Raw genomic sequence first — 25,479 nt, forward strand, 5'->3', positions numbered from 1 at the left:
TAGCCCCCCAGAGCCCCCACCTGAGATCTGCCCATTTCACTCTCTCTTTTCTCTGAGCTCTCGAGTTCTGTCCTCCTCTCTGCCCAAGGGCCCAGGCTGTTGCTGAGAGCTCCTGGGGTGTTGCTCGGCTGACACCCCTGCGGTGCTGCAGGGAAGCAGTGAGGGAGGGAGGGAGCCAGCAGGGGCTAGTGTGGAGTATAAAAGGTAAAAGTTGTTTGTATTTGTTGCACTGGATTTGAGACATGCTGGTCTCCTAGTGTCATTTCAGAGCTCTGAAATAAACTTGGCTTTCTCCCCTCGGTGTCTTTATTGGTGCTAAGCACACCGGGCCACGGACCTTTGTTGTCCCCCTCGAGCCCCTAGGCGGGCAACACCACTGTGCTCTCGTCTGTCCAGGCTCCCATGTGGCCTCCCTCAGGCAGCAGCTGAGCACCGGAGCCAGCGCAGTCCCATGAACTGTACAGGGTGAAGCTGTGATGTGGCTGGAGGTCAGTGAGGAACAGGGAACACACTCGGTCTGGGGGAATGTGCCACCCATAATTATAACTGCTCAGAGCTGTAATATCCCAGGGCTCTCTTCCCCTTTGACAGCGTGTGATTCATTCACACAGCACAGCAACGTGCTCCTGCCCCGTCAGCCCCGCTCTGTGCAACACCATCAGCCCCACACTCATGGCAGCCCCCAGAGCCCCTTCCAGAAATTTCCCCATTTCACTCTTCTCTGAGCCCTCGAGTTCTCTCCTCCCCTCTGCCCAAGGGCCGAGGCTGCTGCTGCAGCTGCTGCTGAGAGCTCCTGGGGAGCTGTTCGGTGACACCCCTGCGGTGCTGCAGGGAAGCAGTGAGTGAGGGAGGAGCCAGCAGGGGCTAGTGAGAGACAGGAGGCGGAAAAGCAGCCTTTGCATCCAGCAAAACAGCTTCGTAAATGAGCAGGGATCAGAAGGGGGGGTGGGAACAAATATTGCTGGATTCTTTGAAGCTCCACCCACAAAATAAGCCCCACCCATGTGAGTCACCAAAAGGAGACACCATGATCTGTTCAAATTGTGCATTGTTCAAAACAGGATGGAGTTGCTGATTGGCTCCAAGGGGCTCCTGGGGCCAGACTTCCCTCATGGGGCTAGAATATACCCCGGGGCTCTGCTGAGCTCTCTGGGCCTGGTCCTTCTTTACTGGGGGGAAAATAACAGGGGAAAACATCACCCGCATGTGGCATTGGAAGGAGGTGGCACTGGCAATAAACGGTGCCGAGCTGTAATTCTCCCTGTCCACTCTCACATGGAGAACAAAATAATTAATGGTGTTGATATTTAAATGATCAGTTCTCCAGTCTGAAGGTAACCCACTCCCATAGACTGGCCTGCTGCTCTTGTGATTTAAACCTCACTGATTGTTAACACCGTCCATTGTGTAAATAGTCCCCTTATTTCAGCAGTGGAAGCTGGGTTTGAAAAACATTCAGAATCTCAGAGAAAAGTTTCCCACAGCAGATATCTTTTAAGACTTGATATTCTGATTCTGTTGCCACACAGCCAGATCATTAATTTTGTTATAGCATCTCCCATACAATGAAGGCTTTACAGAGCTGAATGATGCATCACACCTGTGACAGGAAAATTTCAGTGAAATCAGCCTGTAATTAAAATCCAAAGTTATTACCCATTAAACTTGCCAGCAATTCCCTACCTTGTACTCCTGCGCAGCCTCCTTTAAGGGAACCACCCTGTGATCTCTGTGATCCCGGGACAGATGGCAAACCAAACAGACAGAAGTTTGATCCTCTTCACAGAACAGTTTCAGAGTCTCCTGGTGTTCCCCACACACCCTCTCCTCTCCTGCTCCCTTTGCTGCCTGTAAACTCAACCGTTTGGCTATTTCCACAACATTTGCCAGCTGCCTGTTCGGCCTGAGGTTTCCCTGTTGCACAGTTTCTCTGCACTGAGGGCAGGAGACGTCTGTATTCGATCCCTCCCAGCACTGGGCGATGCAGGCTCGGCAGAAATTGTGCCCACAGTCTATAATCACCAGGTCCTTAAAATACTCCAGACAGATGGGGCATGTAGCTTCCTCCCGGAGACTTTCCACAGGGTTGTCTGTGGCCATGGCTCCCTGTGGACAGTGTAACAGGGTTAGTCTCACTCTCCTGAGCTCAGAAATATGTCCCGCCTGCAGCAGCAGCAATTGGGTGTTTCCCTTCCTGGAACTGACTTGGGCTGTTTGCTGAGCTGGAGACAGATCACCCCTAATGTTCCAGCCCTGGAGGCTTTGCTGAGAAATGTCCCAATAAGGCTCCGATCCTGCAATCAGCCCCCTCTGCTGGTGTGGGGGGTCACTGGGGATTCACATGGACATCAGTTTCCTCTTGTCCTGATGAGCTGACAGAACTGCCTGTCTAAAGAGTGATATTTAGGATTGGCAGAATTCATTCGATTTAATATGTAATTTTGACAGATAAGATTAATATTTATTTGTAAGAATGTTTATATATTTATCTATTTAAACTTTCAAAGTTTCAGTTTTTATCAATATTATTGTTCACAGTTGTGGGAAATTGGGGGGGCATTCAGACAATATTTTAGTCGGACAATAATTAGTTTATGACAGTAGACACAGAGATTCAAAAAGTTAAAAAGTGTAACTGTTAAAACACAAATTGTCAGCATCACATGTCCAAATATACTAAGTAAATCTCCTTAAATCAAACTCTAGTAAGTTCTCACACAACATTTTTCTTACTGTGCCTATTTGAAATTTTCACTTATCAATGGAAATATTTTTCCATGGTTTGTGTGTGTACAGTGAAATCAACAGTTACTGACATCTACCAATAAAATCGAATCCTTCCGAGTCTAGGGATATTCAATTCACAGGCCAAAAACTTGGTGAAGCTGGAATCAGTGTTTCAAAGCCCTGATTCTGACATACGCTAAGGCAGCTCTGCCTCAGTGTAAAGGATACGCAGTGTCAAAAGTGTTGCCAACATTCATGATTTTATAATGAGTCTCATGAACATAAGAATGGCCAGACTGGGTCAGACCGATAGTCCATCTAGCCCAGTATCCTGTCTTCTGACAGTGGCCAATGCCAGGTGTTTCAGAGGGAATGAACAGAACAGGCAATCATCAAGTGATCCATCCCCTGTCACCCATTCCCAGCTTCTGGCAAACAGAGGCTAGGGACACTTCAGAGCATGGTTTTGTCTGATATTTGGTGTGTTTCTTAAAGCCCCAGCTCCTGGAAGCATGTGACGAGGTGAGACTCTTGGCTTTTGTTTCCTAAACAAAGGAAGTTTCTTGGTTACAGAGAAAAACTATAAAAATGTGATCTAAGTGCAGCCTAAAGGTCTGAGAAGCCAGAAGGCAAATCGAAAGAACTCAACATTTATTATCATTTTTATTTTTATGTCTCATAAAAGGCAGTTGCATCATTTTGGGGGTCCTGACTCATGATTTTCAAAAGTTTGGGGTTGACAATACTGTGCCACTGAGAACTCAGGCCTTAAAGCTCTATCTGCTACCCCTGGAGAGCCCCCTAATGTAGTGCCATCATTTATCTACAACAGCAGAGTTAATAGAAAGGGAAATAGACAGAGAGGGCAAGGTGTGGGAATGCGCATGGAGCCGGGCTGTGGGCCCAAGCAGCAAATGAGCACAGCTCCCCTGGATTAGGGGTGAAGTAAAGAGATAACTTCGAATGTTCATTTTTATATTTAGCTCCTTAGAGTCTGTGCTGGAGACAAGAGGCCTGAAAACAAACTGATCGCTGCAAAGGCAGCACAGCCGGCACCACGTAATCCAAAATCTTGAGGTTGGCTGATGGAAACATGAGGGTTTTCTTCTAAAAAATTACATTCTGGATGTTTTGTTTGTTTCGGAGCAGTCATGATTCACTGTGGCCCTGTTCTCAACTTTTTCTTCTCAGCCATGAGAGCAAGAAACTGACCTTTGTTAAAGTGAGAGCTGAGATTGTCATGTAATCACAGGATTCCAGGAGCTGGGGTGTTAAGAGAAACACCAGCTAGTGAAAGAGTCAGTGTGAAATCAGGAAAGTTTGTGACAACCCCAATGTGATGTTTTTGTGATTAGATGTGACAGGAAACAGCTGCACTTCTAGCGATTGCAGGTCCTTATCTGGCCCCATCACTGCACTGTCTGAGCACCTCGCAAACGCCAACGTGCTTAGACTCACCATACTGCTGTGCGGAGATGACCCAGACCTGCCGATGGTAGGGGCACAGGGGAAGAGTGAGGGCAGTGCCTTCAGTTGATGTTACTGAGCATGCTCAGTCTGTGTGAACATGGTCACTACAAGCCAAGCATTAAATCTGAGGGACACATGACCCCATGTCCCCCCCCCCCCCCCCACACACACACACAGTGCTTCTTCTGCTGTGTGATGCGGAAGGGCTGTTTCTCCCATTTTAGAAGAGGGGAAATTCAGGCCCAGACAGAATAAGTGACTTTCCTGACTTCACACAGAGCAGGAAACGGAACCTGGGTCTGCTCAGGGTAACAGCGCCTTTGCTACTAGGCAAACCTTTCCCTCTGCAGCTGGAACCTGGGAGAAGAGGATAAGGAGACGGATGGACGAGCCCAGACACAGAGTTTGTCTGATAATCATCTCACTGACCCTCCCCACAGTCCCTAGGCCAGTCTCTGCAGTGTTGGGTGATAATGGTGATGTCATCAGTACGTGATGTGGTCTTTTGCCTTGGCCCAATACTGACCCCATAATCACGGTGTGGACCAGTTCTGCTGGGGGGAAATACGAGTCAGTTTGGGCTTTGTCTGACTCTGGGCAGAGGAGTGTCAGGCTGGAGAGAAGGGACAATGGGGACTGCTCAGCCCACAAAGCTGGACATGCTCTAGTCCACAATTAGCAGCAATCTGCTCCTCTGCACAGGCTCTTTGCTGCTGGAGCTCCCGGCAAATGTTTCCCACCAACACATTTGCCTCCACACATCTAGATTCTGACTCGGGTTGTACCATTGCTCCTTTGACCTGAGCAGTTAGCCAGTGTTTGGGGCCTTGCTAGGTTCTTCCATAGGGAGGATAAATTGATTATAGGAGTCAGGTATTTCTTTGGTGCAATCTTTATTGGTTACAAACCATGTCCACACATTCCTGTGCCCTGAACTCGGTACAAACAAACAGCAGACGGCAGTTTCCTTACTCAGAACTCCATGTCTGCCTTTCCAGGGAACCCTGTGCCTGAATCCAGCTCTGTCTCTCCGTTTCCTCCTGGGATCACACTCACGACTGCTTCTCTTGGCTTTCTGCCTCACACACCAAGCTGCCAGCCAGTCCCTCAGCCCGTGTTTTCAGCCAGCTCCAGGGAAACCTCTCTTAGGCCTGCTCTACACTTAGATCAACCTAGTGCTGTCACTCAGGACTGTGAAACATTGTGTTCCTTGAGTGCCACAGCTAGATCGACCTAACCCCCGGTGCAGACAATGGAATTCCGCTGATGACCTGGCAACGGCCTCTCAGAAAGGGGGATTAACTAGAGTGATGGAAAAACCACTTCTGTCAATGTAGGAAGCATCTACACTAGGGCACTTCAGGGACACAGCTGTAGCATTGTAGCTGTGTCACTCTAGCCACTGTAGTGTAGACATACCCTTGTTCATCCTGAGGCCTAGTCCACACCTAAACCTTAGCTCAGCCTAGCTACATTGCTCAGAGCTGTGAAAAATGTCACACCCTGTGTGATGTAGTTAGGTTGATATAACCCCGATGTAGACACAGATAGGTCAAGGGAAGAATTCTTTGTTGCCCTAACTACTGCCTCTCCCAGAGATGGATTAACTGCATTGAAGGAAAAAACCCTTCTATCAATGTAGGACGTGTCTATGCTAGCCATTCATTTCTACTGGATATTGGGATGAATCACATTCCCCGGTCCCTGGCTCTCCCTCTGCTAGTATCCCTGCTGGTGTGGAGTCTCTAGTTTCTCCCCCAAACTTCAATTAATTCTGAGTCCCTGCCACCCGCACATCTGCCTGTCCCCAGCCTGGCTGTTAATTCTACCCAACAACCCCACATCACTTCTGCCCCCCAGCCCCTCCTTTAGTTCTAACCCCGCAGGCCCCACATCTGCCCCTCAGGGCCCCTCTGCTCCTCCTGCAGCTCCAGGGGCTCTTCACCCCCCTTCCCCCTCCAACCCCTGGTGTTGCAGGGAGGGAGTGGGAAGGATCTTCCAGGGGTCATAGAGCTAAGAGGCCAGGAAGCCAAGCTAAGAGATTGGGACGACAGGAGTCCTCCAGGCCATAGGGGCTAGGATGATTGTGGCTAGAGAAGCCCATTCTTTCATTCCCAGTGGGCTGTTCCACCCCCCCCCCCCCATGTCTCAGTGGCACTGTCTGACCCAGGATCCCCAGAGTCCTCCTGGACCATAGAGGACAGTGACAAACAGGCTGCACAATCCCTGGAGCAGTGATGAGATTGGCTTCTCTACCTCACTCACTCAATGCTCTCTATGGTTTGACCAGAGCCGTAACTAGCTATTTTTGAGCCCGAGGCAAGAATATAAAATTGCGCCCCCCACCCCAGCGCCAGACCCCCCAAAACACACACACACACACAGTGCCCCCTGCCCCATGGCAACAAACTCATCCTCCACTCTCCTTCCCAAACTGCTGACTAGATAAAGCCATCAGCTCACAAGGCTGCTAGGCTCATCCAGACTTTCCTTACCAGGCACATTGCCACTCCCAACAGATACACTGCTGCTCTTTTCACTACACTGAGCTACTTCCAGCAAATCACAGTTACCCTTTTCAGGTTCCCTTTCGTAAGCTGTACTAGCCACCAATCCATCACCCATCCAAAATCTGCCCTTTCCTCCCTCCGTCAGGGCTTTCACCTGACCAGCCACTTTAATCTGCTCCTGAGAAACATTGTCCTGACCAGTGAGATCTTTCTGCTCTTGATCTAACTTCAGATTTACTTCTGAGACATTAGACAGACATTCAGAAACTTCATTTACAGACAAACAGCTCTTCTCCTCAGACAAACCTTTGGAGAAACCCTCCAAAGGCAAATCATTGCCCACAATAGACACAGGTTTAAGATCATTCCTGTCCTGTGACTGGCTACCTGGGGGGGGAGGAGACTGCCATCACATGTGGCTTCCTTCCTCCTCTGCTGCCCCTCGCCATAGCCTCACTGGGGGTGGGGGATGGGGCTGCCCCTTTTCCAGTTTGCAGGAGTGGTGGCTGGGGGGGGGGGGTGTGCGGCTCACAGGGTCAGACACTCACCGAAGCCCCAGCAGCTGCTCAGGTGATGAGTGAGGTCCACTGCCAATGATCCTGTCTCCCACCGGAAGCCCCCTCAGCGTCTCCTCCAGGTGAGTGCTGGGGGAGGGGAGGGCTCTACGTCTCAGAAGCATGTGTGTGCCTCTGTCCTCCCCCCAAGCACACTGTGACGATGCGGTTCTGGCAGGACCCAACTGAGAGTGCCAATTCAGGACAAATCGCTTAAAACAGGGCAGTTACAGTCCACGGCTGGGGTTTTTCCACCCCTAAGGCAAACCAAACCAGCCAGACTAAGAGGACTTTGGTCTCACCCCACTGGCTAACCACAAGTCACACAAGCAATTCCCTTAGACACTCCAGTTTCCCAGTATCACCACCAATGCAACTCATTATGGGGATGAATGGTTATGAAAACCAATGCCCCAGTAAAAGAAAAAGGTTCTCCTGATCCCAAAGGACCAAGCCCCAGACCCAGGTCAATATACAAATCAGATCTTACCCACAAATCACAGTCTCTGGTTGCCATAGAGGCAGCAGTAGCTGAGAGAGCAGCTGACACTAGGCTCCTCATACCTGAGGCAAGTGCCTCACTTGCCTCGCCCTCGTTAAGGCACTGGGTTTGACAGTCCAGAGGCTGCACAGAGTTGGGACTGGAAGCAACCTCCAGGGTCATACAAACGGCATGATAGAAAGTCCACAGGGAGAGGTGATAGAGACAAGGGTGTGTGAGGCTAGAGAGGCTGATTTCAGGGCCCCAGTGGGATATTCCTCTCCCCCCCACCCCATGTCTCAGGGACACAGTCTGAGCCAGGATCCCCCCACCCAGAGCCAGGGTCGGATTCTCTCCCCAGGGACAGAGCCCGGCGGGAAAGTGAAGATCGGGGCCTCATCACCAGCATCGATAAATGTCACCTGCCCCTGGTCACAGTCTAGACAAACCCGGATCCTGCTGGGGAACTGGCTCAGGGACAGGGAGGTCACAGGGGAGGTGAGAGCCTGGAAGTGACTCCCCCACTGCCCCACAGCCCAGATCCCCCCCTTAGGGTTAAGACTGATCTTTTCCTTCCTCCTCACAGACTCTCTGGCCACCCCCACAGCCCAGCCTCCCCCACCCCCCACCTCCACCTCCCAGCAATGTCTCCCCGAGGTGAATCCCTCACAGCCCAGCACACAGGGCTCAGTGCCAAATCTCTTAGGGTTGTTGGGCAGTCGCTGCCGTGTGTCTCCCCATTTCACGCTTTTTCGATCTTCAGACAGGATGAGTTTGGGATGAGCCGTGTCTGGATCCAGAGTCACATTCTCTGGGGAGAGAGAGAATCAGAGTGTTGGGGCAGAGCTCGGCCCTGGTGGAGGCTGGGACCATTTCTCACACTCCCCAGCAGCCCTGTTCTGGCTGTGCCAGTCCTGGATCCCAGGGAGCTGCCTCTGTCTTGGGCGCCTGAGACTGAGCAGAGATTTCACTGCAGTTCCTCTGTCTTTGCAATGGGACCCACTTCATTAGTTTCTCATTTATTGCAGAGGCTTCAGCTCCCCGTTCTGGGACTTCTCCATTCCCAGCAGCACAGACAGACAGGAAAGTGTCAGAAGCTTTTAATGAGAAGGGAGCAGAAGAAGCACGTACCAGCTTTAAGCCCCAGAGGGAAGCTCTCTCCCCTAATGAAGCCTCCACTCCCAGATCAGGGAACAGAGAGGAAGGTGCAGCATTGGGGAAGAGCTGCTTAATACCAGAGAGTAGGAAGTGGCATTAGGTGGGGTAGCCCCATCCCCAGCCCAGAGAGAAGGGAGGAGCTACCAGAATCAAAGGGAGACCATCTCCCCAATCCAGCGACCATTGAGCAGTGCAATGGGAGAGCCCAGCCCTGCCCAAAGGAAAGGCAGGATGTTGGAGAAGAGCAATGGGGAGCCCCCCTGCACTGGGGTAAAGCAGAGGGATGTGTCAGCCCTCATGGCAGAGAGCTCTGTTCGGGTGCTGCTCAGGGAGAGTGTTTCTGTTCATCAGCGTGGGCATGAACTCAGCACTAACCTTGGTGTCAGGATTTTTTGTGGTCAGGTTGGGATCTCCCCAGGAGTGCATGAACATTGGTAGAATTGGGGCTGGAGGGGGAGGGGGCACGAGGTCCTGCAGCCTGTGGCCTCACCCCCTCCATGGCCTTGCCCTACATCTCCTCTTCCCACTAAGGTCCCGCCCCCAACCAGGCTGGGAGCCTTGGCCACTGTGGAGAGCCCCTGACCCTCCACCTGCTCTGAGCCGAGGTCCAGGGGGCCTGAAAGCAGCCCCCGGCCCATGTCCCCATTCCCCAGGGTGCACCACGCAGGGCAGGTGGAGGGTCCAGGGCTCCCCAGTGCAGCCTGGGCTCCCTAGGTGACAGCCTAGTTCTAGCTCCTGGCCTGGCCAGGGGGCAGGACCTTGGGGGAAGAGGAGCAGGGGTGGAGCCACTGAGAGGGGCCAGGACCAGGAAGAGGCTGGCACTGCGGGCAGGGGCTGTGCCACGGGGGGAAGCTGATCAGCTCCCATGCCACGAAGTACAGCCATTGCCTGCGAAGCTCCAGGCCTGGCCAAGGCTTGCTGTTTTGGGGGGGCAACATGGTCCCCTGCCCCCAGGAGCGGATTTACTATTAAACACACTGTGCAGTGGCACAGGACCCCCAACAACAGGGGGGCCACCAAAATGCAGCAGCGCGGCAGGGCTCAGACAGGCAGGCTGTGGCCAGTGGCCCCGAACCGCTCCTGGAAGTGGCCGGCTGCTGGCACGTCTCTGCGTGCACCTGGCAGGGGGGAGGTGGCTCCGCACGCTGCCCGACCCGCTGTCCTCCTCCCCCCAAGGGGCGTGCAGAGACATGCCAGCAGCAGCGTAGCAGGGCTAAGGCGGCTCCCTGCCTGCTCTGCCTCCCTCCCTTTGCGCTGCTTCCAGAAGCGGCCAGCATGTCCCTGCAGCCCCTGGAGGGTGGGAGGGTGTATCCGTGCATTGCCCCTGCCCCGAACGCTGACTCTGCAGCTCCCATTGGCCAGAAAGTGTGGCCAATGGGAGCTGCGGGGGCAGCGCCTGCGGGCAGGAATGCGCTGAGACCCCCTGATCTCTCCCCCTCCACCTTCACCAAAGAGATGCTGCCACAGGGGGGGTGCCAGTTGCTTTTGGAGATAAGCGCTGCCCCCCTGACCCGCTCCCGCACTCCAACCCCCAACCCCATCCCACACCCAAACTTCCTCCCAGAGCCTGCACACCTCACCACTCCCCACACCCCAACCCCCTGCCCCAGCCCAGAGCCCGCATCCAAACTCCCTCCCAGAGCCCAACCCCCACGCCCCCTCCTGCACCCCAACCCCCTGTCCCAATCAAGGGACCTCACTTTATTTTCATTTACTTCCTATTACTTATAATATAGGAGGAGGATGAAGAAAAAAAATGAAAAACGGGGGGGAGATAAGAGAGAATGTTCTTTTTCTTGGCTGGGTCCCGAGGGTGGGGGGCCAAAAATGAAGCTGCGCACAGGGCCCCACTAACTCTAAATCCGCCACTGCCTGCCCCCAAACTGTGCCCATGTTAAAAAGCAGGGGGCCTGGGTTAGGGTTTTAAAAGTGGGATGGCCTGGCCCCCTGGTCCCCCTGTTCCACTGCCCCTGGATCTCCTCACTGTTTAACGTGTTATTTTTAGGGCTGTGTGTGTCATGGTTGCTGTCAGTTGGGTTGGTAACTTTAGCTACAATCTCATGAAGCCCTTTCCACTGGAATTTTCTCATCATTTAAAGACAATCTCCACCTGCAAACTCACCCTGTCTGTGTGCGCCTAGGAGTTCCCTTGTTTTTGTTTCCAGTGCAGATGGCAGAGTGTCTGGAGAGGGAAAGGATAAAAGGTGAGATTTAAGGCTCTCATATTTATAGCAGTATTCCCACTGTGAACAACTAGACCTGTGTTTTCATCATGACAGAGAAACAGACTGAGACACACTCAGGCATTTAATATAAAACGGTCTGAAACCTTCTATTTCCTCTCTCTTTCAGGCCTCTCCCAGCAATGGAACCAACATCCATGAAGCCTCACAACCATCCCAGGACACACAATCTGTAAGTGAGGTTTACTTTTCCCCTCATCATCCCCTCCCATCCTTCAGACTCCAGTTGGTTTGTCTCATTCACTTGCTGCCTTTTGTCGTAACCTAGACCCAGATCATGCAAAGACTTTGGCATAAAAGTAACTTTACCCACTTGGGTCCCTATGACACTAATGGGATGTTCAGAGCTTGTGAAGTCCTGGCTCTAATTGTGAGCTGTTGGGTCTGTTTACTCAGCATCTCTACAGAGAGCAGCACGATGGGGCCTCGTCCTCCATAGGCAGAAATGGGAATAATAATAAAATCATTTTATCCATGTGGACATTGAGGCAGGGGGAAGGTTGGCTCCATGGGCCAGATTCACCCCTGTACCGGCAAAAGGAGAGAGGGGAGGGGCCATTTGTGACTCCGCTATTCAGTGGCTGCAGGGACTGGTGCAGACCTTGGCACAGGCTGAGGAAGTTCTGAAGCCAGCCAGAGTTACATCCCTATGACAATGGCCCCCGTGTGACTTGCCCAGTGTGCAGAGTGTCAGAGGCCCAGCTTTACACTGCCCATGTCCCTCTGTCCCTCGTCCACCCCCTCCCTCTTCCACCCGCCCTCACCCCTACCCCCACCCCATTCCCAGCCCTCTCAGGAAAAACGCCTTGTGCCTGCAGCTGCTGTGGAGGAAGCACAAGAGGCCCCTGTGCTGGAGGGATCCCTCGCCATGGGGGAGGGGCTTTCTCCTTCCCCGCAGCCCATTTTGCCCAGACTAGTTAGACTCATAGACTCATAGACTTTAAGGTCAGAAGGGACCAATATGGTCATCTAGTCAGACCTCACGCATGATGCAGGCCACAAAAGCTGACCCACCCACAACAGAATATTCCAGCCTGCGAGCCCTGCCCTATGCTGCGGAGGAAGGCGAAAAACCTCCAGGGCCTCTGCCAATCTACCCTGGAGGAAAATTCCTTCCCGACCCCAAATATGGCGATCAGCAGTACCCCGAGCATACAGGCAAGATTCTACAGCCGGATCCTCATTTTACCCGCGATGGCACGTTAATGCCTAATTGACTAAAATCACGTTATCCCTTCAAACCATTCCCTCCATAAACTTATCAAGCCTAATCTTGAAGTCAGAAAGGTCTTTCGCCTCCACCGTTTCCCTCGGAAGGCTGTTCCAAAATTTCACCCCTCTGACGGTTAGAAACCTTCTTCTAATTTCAAGCCTAAACTTCCCCACGGCCAGTTTATATCCATTCGTTCTCGTGTCCACATTACTACTGAGCTGAAATAATTCCTCTCCCTCCTTGGTATTAATCCCTTTGATATATTTAAAGATAGCAATCATATCCCCCCTCAGCCTTCTTTTGGTTAGGCTAAACAAACCGAGCTCCTCGAGTCTCCTTTCATAGGAAAGGTTTTCCATTCCTCGGATCATCCTAGTGGCCCTTCTCTGTACCCGTTCCAGTTTGAGTTCATCCTTTTTAAACATAGGAGACCAGAACTGCACACAGTACTCCAAATGAGGTCTCACCAGCGCCTTGTATAACGGAAGCAGCACCTCCCTGTCCCTACTAGAAATACCTCGCCTGACGCATCCCAAAATCGCATTAGCTTTTTTCACAGCCACGTCACATTGCCGACTCATAGTCATCCTACGATCAACCAGGACTCCGAGGTCCTTCTCCTCCTCCGTCACTTCCAACCTATGCGTCCCTAACTTATAACTAAAATTCTTATTAGTCATCCCTAAATGCATCACCTTACACTTCTCACTATTAAATCTCATCCTATTAATTTTACTCCAATTTACAAGGTCATCCAAGTCTCCCTGCAGAATATCCCTATCCTTCTCCGAATTGGCAATACCTCCCAACTTTGTGTCATCCGCAAACTTTATCAGCCCACTCCTACATTCGGTTCCGAGGTCAGTAACGAATAGATTGAATAAAATCGGACCCAAAACCGAACCTTGAGGAACCCCACTGGTGACCTCCGTCCAACCCGACAGTTCACCTTTCAGTACTACCCGTTGCAGTCTCCCCTTTAACCAGTTTTTTATCCACCTCTGGAATTTAATATCGATCCCAATCTTTTCCAATTTAACCAATAATTCCTCGTGCGGGACAGTATCAAATGCTTTACTAAAATCGAGGTAAATTAGATCCACCGCATTTCCTTTATCTAGAAGGTCTGTTACTTTCTCAAAGAAGGAGATCAAGTTGGTTTGGCACGATCTGCCTTTCGTAAACCCATGTTGTAATTTGTCCCAATTGCCATTCACCTCAAGGTCCTTAACTACTTTTTCCTTCAAAATTTTTTCCAAGACCTTGCATACTACAGAAGTTAAACTAACAGGTCTGTAGTTACCCGGGTCACTTTTTTTCCCCTTCTTAAAAATAGGAACCACATTAGCTATTTTCCAGTCCATCGGTACCACCCCCGAGTTTACAGATTTATTAAAAATTATCGCCAAGGGGCTTGCAATTTCTCGCGCCAGCTCCTTCAATATTCTAGGATGGAGATCATCCGGTCCGCCCGATTTAGTCCCATTTAGCTGGTCAAGTTTGGCTTCCACCTCTGATACTGTAATGTCAATCGCCCCTCCTTTATTCCCCTCTGTCCCGCTCCCTCTATTCCTAAACCCTTCATTAGCCTTATTAAATACTGACGCAAAATATTCATTTAGATATTGTGCCATGCCTAGATTATCCTTAATCTCCACTCCATTTACATGCTTCAGCGGTCCCACTTCCTCTTTCTTTGTTTTCTTCCTATTTATATGGCTATAAAACCTCTTACTATTGGATTTAATTCCCCTCGCGAGGTCCAACTCTACACGGCTTTTGGCCTTTCTCACCGCATCCCTACATGCTCTGACCTCAATAAGGTAGGTTTCCTTACCGATCTGCCCCCTCTTCCATTCTTTGTACGCTTTCTGTTTTTTCTTAATCGCCCCTTTGAGACGCCCGCTCATCCAGCTAGGTCTAATTCTCCTGCCTACTAACCGTTTCCCCTTTCTTGGGATACAGGCCTCGGACAGCTCGTGCAACTTCAGCTTGAAATAATCCCAGGCCTCATCTGCCTTTAGCTCTCTAAGTATGTTAGCCCAATCCATTTCCCTAAGTAGTTGCCTTAATTTATAAAAGTTGCCCTTTTTGAAATCGTAAACCTTAGTCACAGTTTTATTTCTGTTAATCCTTCCATTTAGTTTAAACCGAATTAGCTCATGGTCACTCGAGCCAAGGTTGTCCCCTACTATCATTTCCTCAACTAGGTCCTCACTACTCACCAGCACCAAATCTAAAATGGCATCCCCCCTCGTCGGTTCAGCTACTACTTGCTGAAGGAATTCATCTGCTAGCACGTCTAGGAACATCTGAGCCCTATTATTGTTACTAGCATTTGTTCCCCAATCTATGTCTGGGAAGTTAAAGTCCCCCATGATCACACAGCTCTTATTAGTTTTTACTTCCTTAAAAACATTAAATAGTTCTCTGTCCGCATCCAGGCTAGATCCCGGCGGTCTATAGCACACCCCAAGCAGTATCTCAGGGGAGGCTCTAGTAGTTCTTTTACCCAGTGTAATCATTGCCCAGACAGACTCTGTCTTATCCATTCCATCACTTATTATTTCTTTACATTTTAGTTCATTATTCACATACAGTGCCACACCCCCACCTTTACCTTTTTTCCGGTCATTCCTAAACAGCACATACCCTTCGATACCTGTACTCCAGTCATGACTACAGTTCCACCATGTTTCGGTTATTCCTACGATATCAGGTTTCATTTCTTGGACCAGGAGCTCCAGTTCCTCCATTTTGTTACCTAGGCTTCTCGCATTGGTGTATAAACATCTTACCGTATGCTGTCTGTCCTTTCTCCCATTAGTTATGCACTTTGGTACGGACCCCCTAGTGTCCATCCGCCCCCTCCTTCTAATGTCCAATTCCCTACCCCTATCTATATCTGTGCTTATTTCTTCGCCCTCATTTTCAGTGTTGGAATCTGGCGTGGAGATTAACTGGACATCTCCCAACCGTCTCCCCCAAGTTCCTAGTTTAAAGCCCTTTTGATGAGATGAGCCAGCCTTCCTCCCAGAAGTCTATTTCCTTCCCTACTCAGGTGAAGTCCATCCCGCGAGAACAGCTGTCTGTCCCCGAACGCCTCCCAGTGGCCATACATCCCAAAGCCCTCCTTATAGCACCACTCCCTCAGCCAGCTATTTATCCTCACAATTCTGTCTGCCCTTTGCTGTCCTTCTCTAGGAACAGGCAGAATCCCACTGAAGATAATCTGAGCCTCAACTTCCTTAAGCGTCTTCCCCAGCCTGGCATAATATCCCTTGATTCTCTCTAGCGAGAACCTAGCCGTGTCATTCGTTCCTACGTGAAGGACGATCAAGGGGTTCTTACCTGCTCCCTTTAGGATCCTTTTCAACCGCAGGTCCACATCCCGTATCTTAGCGCCCGGCAGACAACACACCCTTCTGTTTTCTGGGTCCGCCCTGGTTACAGGCCTGTCTAACCTCCTCAGTAAGGAGTCCCCAATCACATACACCTGCCTTTGCCTAGGGGCAGCGCAATCTACCAGTCTATCCCCTGTTCCCTGCGGCCGTAAGTCCTGTCTGTCTCCATTTACCCTTATAGTCCCCCTATTGCCACCCTGTATCCTCCCGGGGCTGAGTATTGATGCTGTCTCCATCAACTCCTCCCCCCTGTCTATTGGACTAGCTGCCCTTCTTTTCTTCCTCTGCCTCCCACCATCAGTTACCACCTGCTGCGTCCCCTCCTCGTTAGCCAAACACCCAAACCTGTTCCTGAGTTCTATTTCCCCCTCACTAGCCCTCCTTTTCCTTGGCCTGTTTCTCACGGTCACATGCTTCCACTGCTCTTGTTCTCCCCCCGACATTCCCCCCTCACAGACCATAGCCCCCGCTTCCACGTGCACCGCCGAGCATTCCCCTTCAGTTACCCCTTGCCTTTGCTCCATTAGCTGTTCAAACCCCCTTCTAAACTCTACCAGGGTCTCTACCTGCATCTCCAACGCCCGAACCTTTTCCTCTAACAGAGCAAGTAGGCGGCATTTCATACAAACATACCTCTGATCCGTTGCACCTGCTAGGACTATATACATACCACAGCTGCTACATGCTTTCATCTGCATTGTGTCCCCTGCTGCTTGGCTCATGGCTGCCATGGTCTCTGCCTGCAGCCTCTGAGGGAACAAAGCACACCGACCGCCGCGCCCTCCTGCCTCCCCTTCCACCTCCCCCTATAAACTCCCACTTAAACTCCCCTGTTAGCCGACCGCTGCTCGCTGCCTGGCTGGGAGGCCTCTTTTATAGGTCCCCTAATCAGCCAGGCTCCGCCCCCTAATCAGGGCTCGGGGCTCAGCACACTGCCCCTACAGGCCTCTACACATACAAGCACCACAAAGACAGACGCAAGTACAGATACCTTCTCCTCCAATGAGACTCACTCCCACTTAAACTCCCCTGTTAGCCGCCCTGTTTGCCGACCGCTGCTAGCTGCTCGCTGCCTGGCTGGGAGGCCTCTTTTATAGGTCCCCTAATCAGCCAGGCTCCGCCCCCTAATCAGGGCTCGGGGCTCAGCACACTGCCCCTACAGGCCTCTACACATACAAGCACCACAAAGACAGACGCAAGTACAGATACCTTCTCCTCCAATGAGACTCACTCCCACTTAAACTCCCCTGTTAGCCGCCCTGTTTGCCGACCGCTGCTCGCTGCTCGCTGCCTGGCTGGGAGGCCTCTTTTATAGGTCCCCTAATCAGCCAGGCTCCGCCCCCTAATCAGGGCTCGGGGCTCAGCACACTGCCCCTACAGGCCTCTACACATACAAGCACCACAAAGACAGACGCAAGTACAGATACCTTCTCCTCCAATGAGACTCACTCCCACTTAAACTCCCCTGTTAGCCGCCCTGTTTGCCGACCGCTGCTCGCTGCCTGGCTGGGAGGCCTCTTTTATAGGTCCCCTAATCAGCCAGGCTCCGCCCCCTAATCAGGGCTCGGGGCTCAGCACACTGCCCCTACAGGCCTCTACACATACAAGCACCACAAAGACAGACGCAAGTACAGATACCTTCTCCTCCAATGAGACTCACTCCCACTTAAACTCCCCTGTTAGCCGCCCTGTTTGCCGACCGCTGCTCGCTGCTCGCTGCTATGAGTCTATGAGTCTATAAAATACACTGCCCAGGAGCAGTTAGCAAAGTCCAAAAAACCCCAAGTGGAGAAAAGGGTCAAAGTGACCTGTGCACATCAGTGTGTGCTGAGGGAAATGAATGAATCAGAAAAGAGAATAACTTGAAATGGCTTGGACAGCAAAAGCCCTGCCAATTAGAAAGTTCATGCATGTGTAGTGTATGAGTTATACAAGATACTTACTATTCATAACACTCAAAGGTGATTGGAAAAGAATTAATAAATATACAATCTGGATGTTTATAATATGTAAGACATTGTAAAGGGTAGACGGAGCATCATAGGAGAAATGTATCATGACCCGCCTATGCCCCAGGAGAACGTAACTGGGCAGTATTTCTTCCATTATGTCAGTCATTTCTTACTTTAATACTAATTGTAATAGTAAGCCATGCTTTTGGGACAAATCAGGGGTTGAATTAATCAACTTGAGTGACTTGGACACCAAGTTTGTGGCATTCTCACCCAACAATTAAATAGATGCATAATCTAATTGTGAACCAATTGGCCAGAGCCATTGTCCTCCCACAGTCTCAGACGCTCCTCCCAATTTCCCCTCCTAGATCCCTTCTAGGTACCTTTGAACTTCCTCAGAGCCTCCAATAGCGCAATAGTTTTCTGGGAGAAATCACTGACTCGCTCTTCCAGTTCTGGAGAAATCTCCTCTGGCTGCTGGAACTTCCCCTTCTCCCACCTGGAGAGAAACAATTTCATGTGATTATATTTCATTTAGTGACTTATTATAAATTCTTGCTGATGAGTCGCTGCTCTAATGGGCCTGGAGTTAGAATTCCTCTACTTCTGCCAGCCTCAGACAAGGTGCAACATTCCCCTCCAAGGACCCATTAATCTTCTTCAACTCTGGCCTGGAGAGAACAGCTCTGGGGATAAAAGGGGAATTGAGTCTCCATGGCCAATTCACTCCATGACCTCCATGCTCTGATGGACAGCAGGTTCCCAGATGAAATGCTGTAGAAATCTGCCCAGTAGGAACTAGACTGAGACACCAACTCCCTCCTCCCCTCCTCATTCCACACAGGTCTCCAAACAGTCCTCAGGTGGGAAAGACTCCTGAACACTACTGCCCTGGGCTGAATGGTAACCAGGGCCCCAACAGCAACAGACCCATATTCCATCCCCACAATCCTGAGGCAGCCAGTCCCCCAGGGAAGTGATATCTCTAGGAAATACTTGAGGTCAGTCTTCCCCACTGTATGGATAATTCCAGAATCTTCTGAGCAAGGGTGAGAACCTGAGGATGAAGTTGATTAGAGAGATTTGTATCCAACATGTGACCTTAACTACACATTTTGTTGTAGAGCCATGGGGAGATGTGGTGCTAACTGTGACGGGCTCCCCGGGGTGCAGCCTGGGACTGTGGAACCGCTGCACCCCCTTAACTCTCTCCAGCCTGGGCTGTCTCTCACAATGCCTTGCTAGTGACAAGCAGCAAACCCCTTCAGGCGTTGTTATCACTCAGCACAACAGCATGCGGAGCTCCACACCCAGCTAGATTGCATGAATGCTCCCAGAACCACTCAATCACACAGAGAAAGGCACCAGCCAAATCCGCCCCCAGTACTTTACCTAAGGAATATACCGTCTAATTTACTAATTGGTTCACCACTTCATCAATGGAAAGTGGATATACACCAGCCTTTGCAAAACCTGAGCAGATTTACCACACACTTCATACAAACTCACTGGTAAAGATAACCAGTAAAAGAAGTTTATTGACAGCAAAAGATAGATTTTAAGTGACTATAAGTGATGGACAAAAAGTCAGAGTTAATTACCAAATGAAACTAAAATATAAGCACGCAGTCTAAATTCTCAACCCTATTAGACTGGGCAACATCTAGATTAAGCAGGTTTTCTCACCCCAGTGGATATTGCAGTTCAGATTTAAAATTTTTATTAAGATGATGTTAAAAAAAAAGAGTGAACAGAGTTTGAGCATAGAAGTTTCTGGTTATCAGGGAATAACATACAGATTATTGAGGGTGTAAAGTTTGGTTTAAGATCAGGTGGCATGAGGAATACATAATCTGCAATATCCCCGATTGGGGGTAAAAGGTTGATGGGTCAAAGTACAGACATTGAGATATGAGGGTATGAAGTTCATAGAGTGGTTGTGTTCGGGTGTGGAGTATAATGAGTGGATATGATGATGAGGATGGATTGACCCTCATTTGGTGAGATTTAATGTTTAGGGAGTTGATGGTTCCAGTTCATATGATCCAACGGAGAAGGTCATTTGGTCCCTTTCTCGTAGTGGGAGAACGATGTCACTCTGGCTCACGCCTCCTGGTACTGTCGGTGGCCGGTGATGTGCTCGATGTAGATGTCCCTGGACCATCGGATGGCGTCTGAGACCATGAGGCGCCGCATGAGACGTGCGTAGCATCGACCGATCCCGCAGGTCCGCAGCACATGCTCGTTGCAGGGGTTCCAGGCGCCCAGGGCTCCGACAATCAGGGTGTCCATCTGCACCTCATAGCCCTTCGCTCTCAGGGTGTCAAGCAGGGGGGCGTACTTTAGTACACAGATTTCACCCTTAATCTGGGCCAGTCTCCTCTGTTGGAGTCTTAAGTCTTCTCAGTGTCTTGGTTGCTTGCAGCATAGGTGAGGGCAGGAGAAAGACCAAGCATGGGCCCGTGTTCTGTTTTATACCCTTAGCCCATGTGCTTGGAGAACACAAGTCCAGGCATGTCTCTGGTGGGCATTGCTGAGTCCCCAGGCAAGGTTGAGCAATTCCCCTGGTGTGGCTTTATGCAGGTGAGTCATCGCATTGTAGCTCCCTTGCTGGACAATGGCTGGTGTTCTCTGTTCAGTACACTCCCGGGTGTTGGTTACCTCCCTTGTCATTCTCTCTGGAGAGCTAGTACCTGGGCGCCTCCCAAGGCCACAGCATATTTTAGTGACAAGCATACAACACATGATATACACAGTTAGATGGAACAATGGGTTTCAGCAGATCATAACCTTCCCGTGATACCTCACATGGCATGCTTTATATGCAATATCACAATTATATGTAAATGAGGACTCTGGGGGTTACAGAGTGCTCCCCCAAAGTGTCGAAAGTCACACTAACATCACCACCAAGCTCTTTCCCAGCATTGTGAAGTGTGAGGGGGAGTGAGAGAGAGCCACGTACCTGCTCAAGGTGCTTCTGATGTCCTAGAGGAGAGAGAGAGAGAATCTCAGTACCACCTGACACACACACACGCACAGGGGATCCCAGGGAAGGGATTCTGCAAATATGGGGAATAGAGGTCCTGCCCTGGCCTCAGGGCCATGGATTCCCTGAGCTAATGGGGCTTTTCCATCACTAATATCAATGTGTCTGTAACTCTGCAAAGAACAATTGTAATTCACATGTCTGGAATGCACATGCCAAGTTACACTGAGATCTCTGATTGCTGGACTCCAGTGCTTATGATTCAGGAGCCCTCCCTTCCCCATGTGGGGATCAGGAATGTTTCTAACCACAGGTGCTGGTTTCCAGTTGTCCTTGGTGGTGCTAAACCACAGGCCCGACCCCACCCCACCCCTTCCCCCAATGCCACACCCCTGCCCCACTTCTTCCTGCCCACACTCTGCCCCCACCCTGCCTCTTTCTGCCCCATCCCCAGAGCACACCCTGTACCCAATCCTCCCCCTCCCTCCCAGCGCTTCCTGCACACTGTGGAACAGCGGATCGTGGCAGGCAGGAGGCGCTGGCAGGGAGAGGGAGGAGTTGATTGGCAGGGCTGCTGGTGTGCAGGAGGCACTGGGAGAGGGAGGGGGGGGAGCTGGCTGTCGGTGGGTGCTAAGCACCTGCCAACTTTTTCCATGGATGCTCCAGCCCTGGAGCACCCACAGAATCAGTGCCTATGTTTCTCACTCAATCTCACCTGCAGGAATTCACTCATTGGCTTCTGCCACTTCCACTCCATGTCACCGATCAGCTCACTGAGATGGGAAATCTCCTTGGAGAGTTTACTGAAATTTTCATTTTGTATCCTTTCAATCTCCTCGTCCAGCTTTTCCAGCTGGGCCAGCAGGAGTCGCTCTTGTTCCTCCAGGAACTGCCGCAGTTGCTGAAATTCAGACACAATCTTCTGCCTCTCGGTTTGTGTTTGTTTCTGTATAAAAATAGAAAAAGGGCTGGTGAGGGACATGGATGGAGCTGAGTGTGCAGGAGGGAGAACTTCATTGAAAATCCCAAGCTTGCTGACATTTGACTCTGCTCTATGGGTACTAGGGAGAGGATTCTCTGAAACCTTCCCCTTTGGCCCCTGTATCTTTGAAAGGGATGTTTCCATGTCTGTCATGTTAGCATATTCTGTTATTCATCGTCTCTGGGAACTCAGATCCAGAGCAGCAGGTGGCAGGACTCGGCACTACACTGACAGAGATGCCAGGGGAGTTAAAAGAAACAAACATGTTAACAATGTGAGCAATGACCAGACACAGTGGACAGCACTTCACGGGTGACATTCAGTTCACTTGGGGGGATTTCTATGAAAGCCACAAGGGCTAGACATTAACTCATTAACTGAAATGGAAGCTTAGGACTTGTCTACACATGAATCTAACCCAGCAATCCATGATCATGGAGAAACACACACAAGTCCATGTTCACCAAGGCCACAGAGGAATCTGCCTCCAAACAGACCTCCCACTGCCAGTCTCTTCTGGTTAATAACAACAGGCACCTACCAGATACTCCTGGCTTTTCCCCTCTCCAGTCACTTTCAATCCCAGCAGCTTTTCTCTCTCTTCCCTCAGAATCTTCAAATGGGCCTGGATTTTTTCCTGAAGAAACAGAAATGATTTGGGAGGTTTTATTTGGAGGGTTGAGAAGGGTGTGGAGCTGGGTATTTTTCCATCCAAATCTCAGATTGGTTGGTTCTAATCACTTTGTGACATCAGGACCACCAAGGACATGAAACCTTATTAATGGAGACTGGGAGTGTGTCATATTCAGACTTGTTAGCAATTCAGGTTCAATATTATTATTATATTTTTGTAATTAGAGAGAGATCTCATTTGTAACCAAGCTTTATTGGTATTTATGAATTGTTTAGTAGTGTAGTGCATAACAGGATTCTGGAGTCACATGGGGGTGAATCAATAAACCTGTGATCGAGAAGTTTTAATGAACAAAGTGATAAAAATCTCAAAAGCCACCAGGGTTTAAATATGGGCTGGAATTTCAGCCCTGAAGCCCTGGGGACTGTACTGGTTGGACAGAGCTGGTTGAAGCACCAGGGCAAACCCCATGAGACGTCGGGAGGCCATTCGTCTGGTTTGAAGCTGCACAGTCCCAGTTTTGTGGAGCACTATCCCTGTCCGGTAGGGACTCGCACTGGACGTGGCTTTGTCCAGTGAAAATGAGAGAGAGGAGGAAACAGAGCTGGATTTACACCTTGTGTGCCCCCGGCGGGATCCCCACACTGCCCCTGGTGGCTGGGCAGTTGCGGGGGCCTCGGCTCCGAGCTCCCTCCCCCTACCTGCAGGGACTCAGAGCTCCAGGGTCCTCTGCTGCCTGCAGCAGCTTGGAGCTCCTTACCTCCATGGGCAGTAGGCATACCACCACTTTTAACATTAAGGTGCCCCACTTCCCAGCCCCACCACAACTTCCCAGTGCCCCACACAGACCTCCCCAGCACCCCCCCCGCCTAGCACCCCCCCACTGCCCAGAGCCCCCCACACAAACCCTCCCAGATACCCTCTCTCCTGTGCTTTGCACCCACTCACCAGCCTTGCTGGGAGATGACTGTGTCTTCTGGGTAGGTACCTCATTGTCCCATTCCCTGGTAAAGGTCCCAGAAGGTGCATTCTGGGAGATTTCCAAAGGCTGCAGGTGGGGCTAATGGAACCACTTTGGCTGATCCTTGCCCACATACACACTAGTGCAGTTCAGATTGACACAGGTCAGCACCGCCCAGCAGTTATTTGCTACAATCCAGTCTAATCCCCATGGTATTTGGCCCAGCCCTGCGCTGTCTGGAGCCCTTTTGTGGGTGGACTCAAGGTGTTTGGGGTCCACCCAGTGTTTAGCCCAGTGATCTCCTCTAGTGCAGGCTGGCATCGGAGTTTAACCCCTGATGGAGCAACACAGGAGTTCAGAATCCCAGTGAGAAACCTCATCTCCCTGCTGGGCCTGGGACCTTTATCGAGGAGTCTTTCCCTCCTAATGGACAAACTTCTTCACGGGGGCGGATACTGAGGTGGCAACATGGCCTAGTGGTTTGGGCCTAGACTGGGACAGGGGAGAGCTGGGTTCTACGCTGAGCTTGGCCATGGATATGCTGGGTGACCCTGGGCAACTCACTGCCCCTCTTTGTGACTCAGTTTCCCTTACCACCCTTTGTTTGTCTTGCTTATTTAGACTGTAAACTGTCCAGGGCAGGGATTGTCTCTCATTGTGTTTTGTGTAGGGCCCAGATCTCATTTGTGGTCTATTAGGGCTACTGGGATGCAAATAAAGATAATAATAATAAATTCTATTAAACAAATCTGTAACAATAGCTCTTAACTTCCCTTCTCCAGGCTGAAGGTAACACACCCACATAGATTGGCCTGCAGCTCTTGTGATTTAAACCTTACTGATCAATTAACAGTAGGGTGACCAGATGTCCCGATTTTATAGGGACAGGCTCGATTTTGGGGTCTTTTTCTTATATAGGCTCCTATTACCCCCCACCCTGTCCCGATTTTTCACACTTGGTGTCTAGTCACCCTAATTAACAGCTTCAATTAACAGTGGAAAGTAGTTTTGAAAAGGATTGAGAATCTTAGAGAAAAATTTTCCACATCAGATATCTTTAAAGACTTCATTTTTTGCCTTTCTTGTCACACTAGCAGATCATTTACTTATTATAATATCATCCATACAATGAAGGCTTTACAGAACTGAATGATGCACCACATCTGTGCCAGGTAACTTTCAGTGAAATCAGCCTGTAATTAAAATCCAAAGTTATTACCCATTAAACTTGATAGCAATTCCCTACCTTGTACTCCTGGGCAGCCTCCTATATGGGAACCACCGCGTGAGCACCGTGAGCCCGAGATCTGTCACACACCACACAGATCGGGGTTTGATCCTCTTCACAGAACAGTTTCAGAGCCTCCTGGTGTCTCTCACACACCCCATCCTCTCCTGCTCCTTTTGCTGCCTGTAAACTCAGCCGTTTGGCTATTTCTAGGACATTTGCCAGCTGCCTGTTTGGCCTGAGGTTTCTCTGTTGCACAGTTTCTCTGCACTGAGGGCAGGAGGCGGCTGTATCGAATCCCTCCCAGCACTGGCTGATGCAGGCTCGGCAGAAATTGTGCCCACACTCCAGAGTGACAGGTTCTGTGAAATACTCCAGACAGAGGGGACATGTAGCTTCCTCCTGGAGACTTTCCACGGGGTTCTCTGCAGCCATGGCTCCCTCTGGGCAGAGTAACAGGGTTAGTTTGAATTTCCTGAGTTCACACTATGCCCCGCCTGCAGCAGCAAGGGGGTGTTTCCCTTCCTGAAACTGACTCACTCACTGTTTGCTGAATTGGAAAGAGCCAACATTACTGCCCTGGAGGCTTTGGTGAAAAATGTACCCCACTAGGGCTCTGGTCCTGCAGTCACCCCCTGTGCTGGTGGGGAGGGTCACTGGGACTTCAGATGGACATCAGAATCCGTCCACCTGTCCTGACGAGCTTGCAGAACTGTGTGTCTAAGGAGTGATATTTAGGCTTGGGCAGAATTCATTTTATTTAATATATAATTTTGACAGATACAATTAATATTTATTTTATTTATTTTTATGTTTATCTATGTAAACATTCACAGTTGCACAGTTTTTATCAATTTAAATGTTCACAGTTGTGGGAATTTATGGGGGGGGGTCAGACAATATTTTGATAACACAATAATTATTTAATGACAGTAGATACTGAGATTCAAAAAGTTAAAACTTTGTAACC

At 50.2% G+C, this 25,479-nt stretch overlaps 1 protein-coding gene across 1 annotated transcript in view; it reads right to left on the reverse strand.

Annotated features, from left to right (window-relative positions):
• The window catches only part of LOC135888075 (uncharacterized), a 37,342-nt gene extending 12,394 nt beyond the window's left edge, over window positions 1–24,948 (reverse strand). Inside the window, 10 exon segments of the mRNA XM_065415888.1 lie at window positions 1,684–2,163; window positions 6,862–6,947; window positions 8,034–8,071; window positions 8,073–8,553; window positions 11,023–11,082; window positions 18,099–18,214; window positions 20,681–20,703; window positions 21,420–21,650; window positions 22,228–22,323; window positions 24,528–24,948. Of these exon segments, the coding sequence (XP_065271960.1) occupies window positions 1,684–2,163; window positions 6,862–6,947; window positions 8,034–8,071; window positions 8,073–8,553; window positions 11,023–11,082; window positions 18,099–18,214; window positions 20,681–20,703; window positions 21,420–21,650; window positions 22,228–22,323; window positions 24,528–24,944 (2,028 nt within the window). The 5' untranslated portion in view covers window positions 24,945–24,948.
• Window positions 24,949–25,479: the final 531 nt, after the last annotated feature.

Source organism: Emys orbicularis, chromosome 13 (genome assembly GCF_028017835.1).
Source record: "Emys orbicularis isolate rEmyOrb1 chromosome 13, rEmyOrb1.hap1, whole genome shotgun sequence".
In the NCBI taxonomy this organism is placed as follows: domain Eukaryota; kingdom Metazoa; phylum Chordata; order Testudines; family Emydidae; genus Emys; species Emys orbicularis.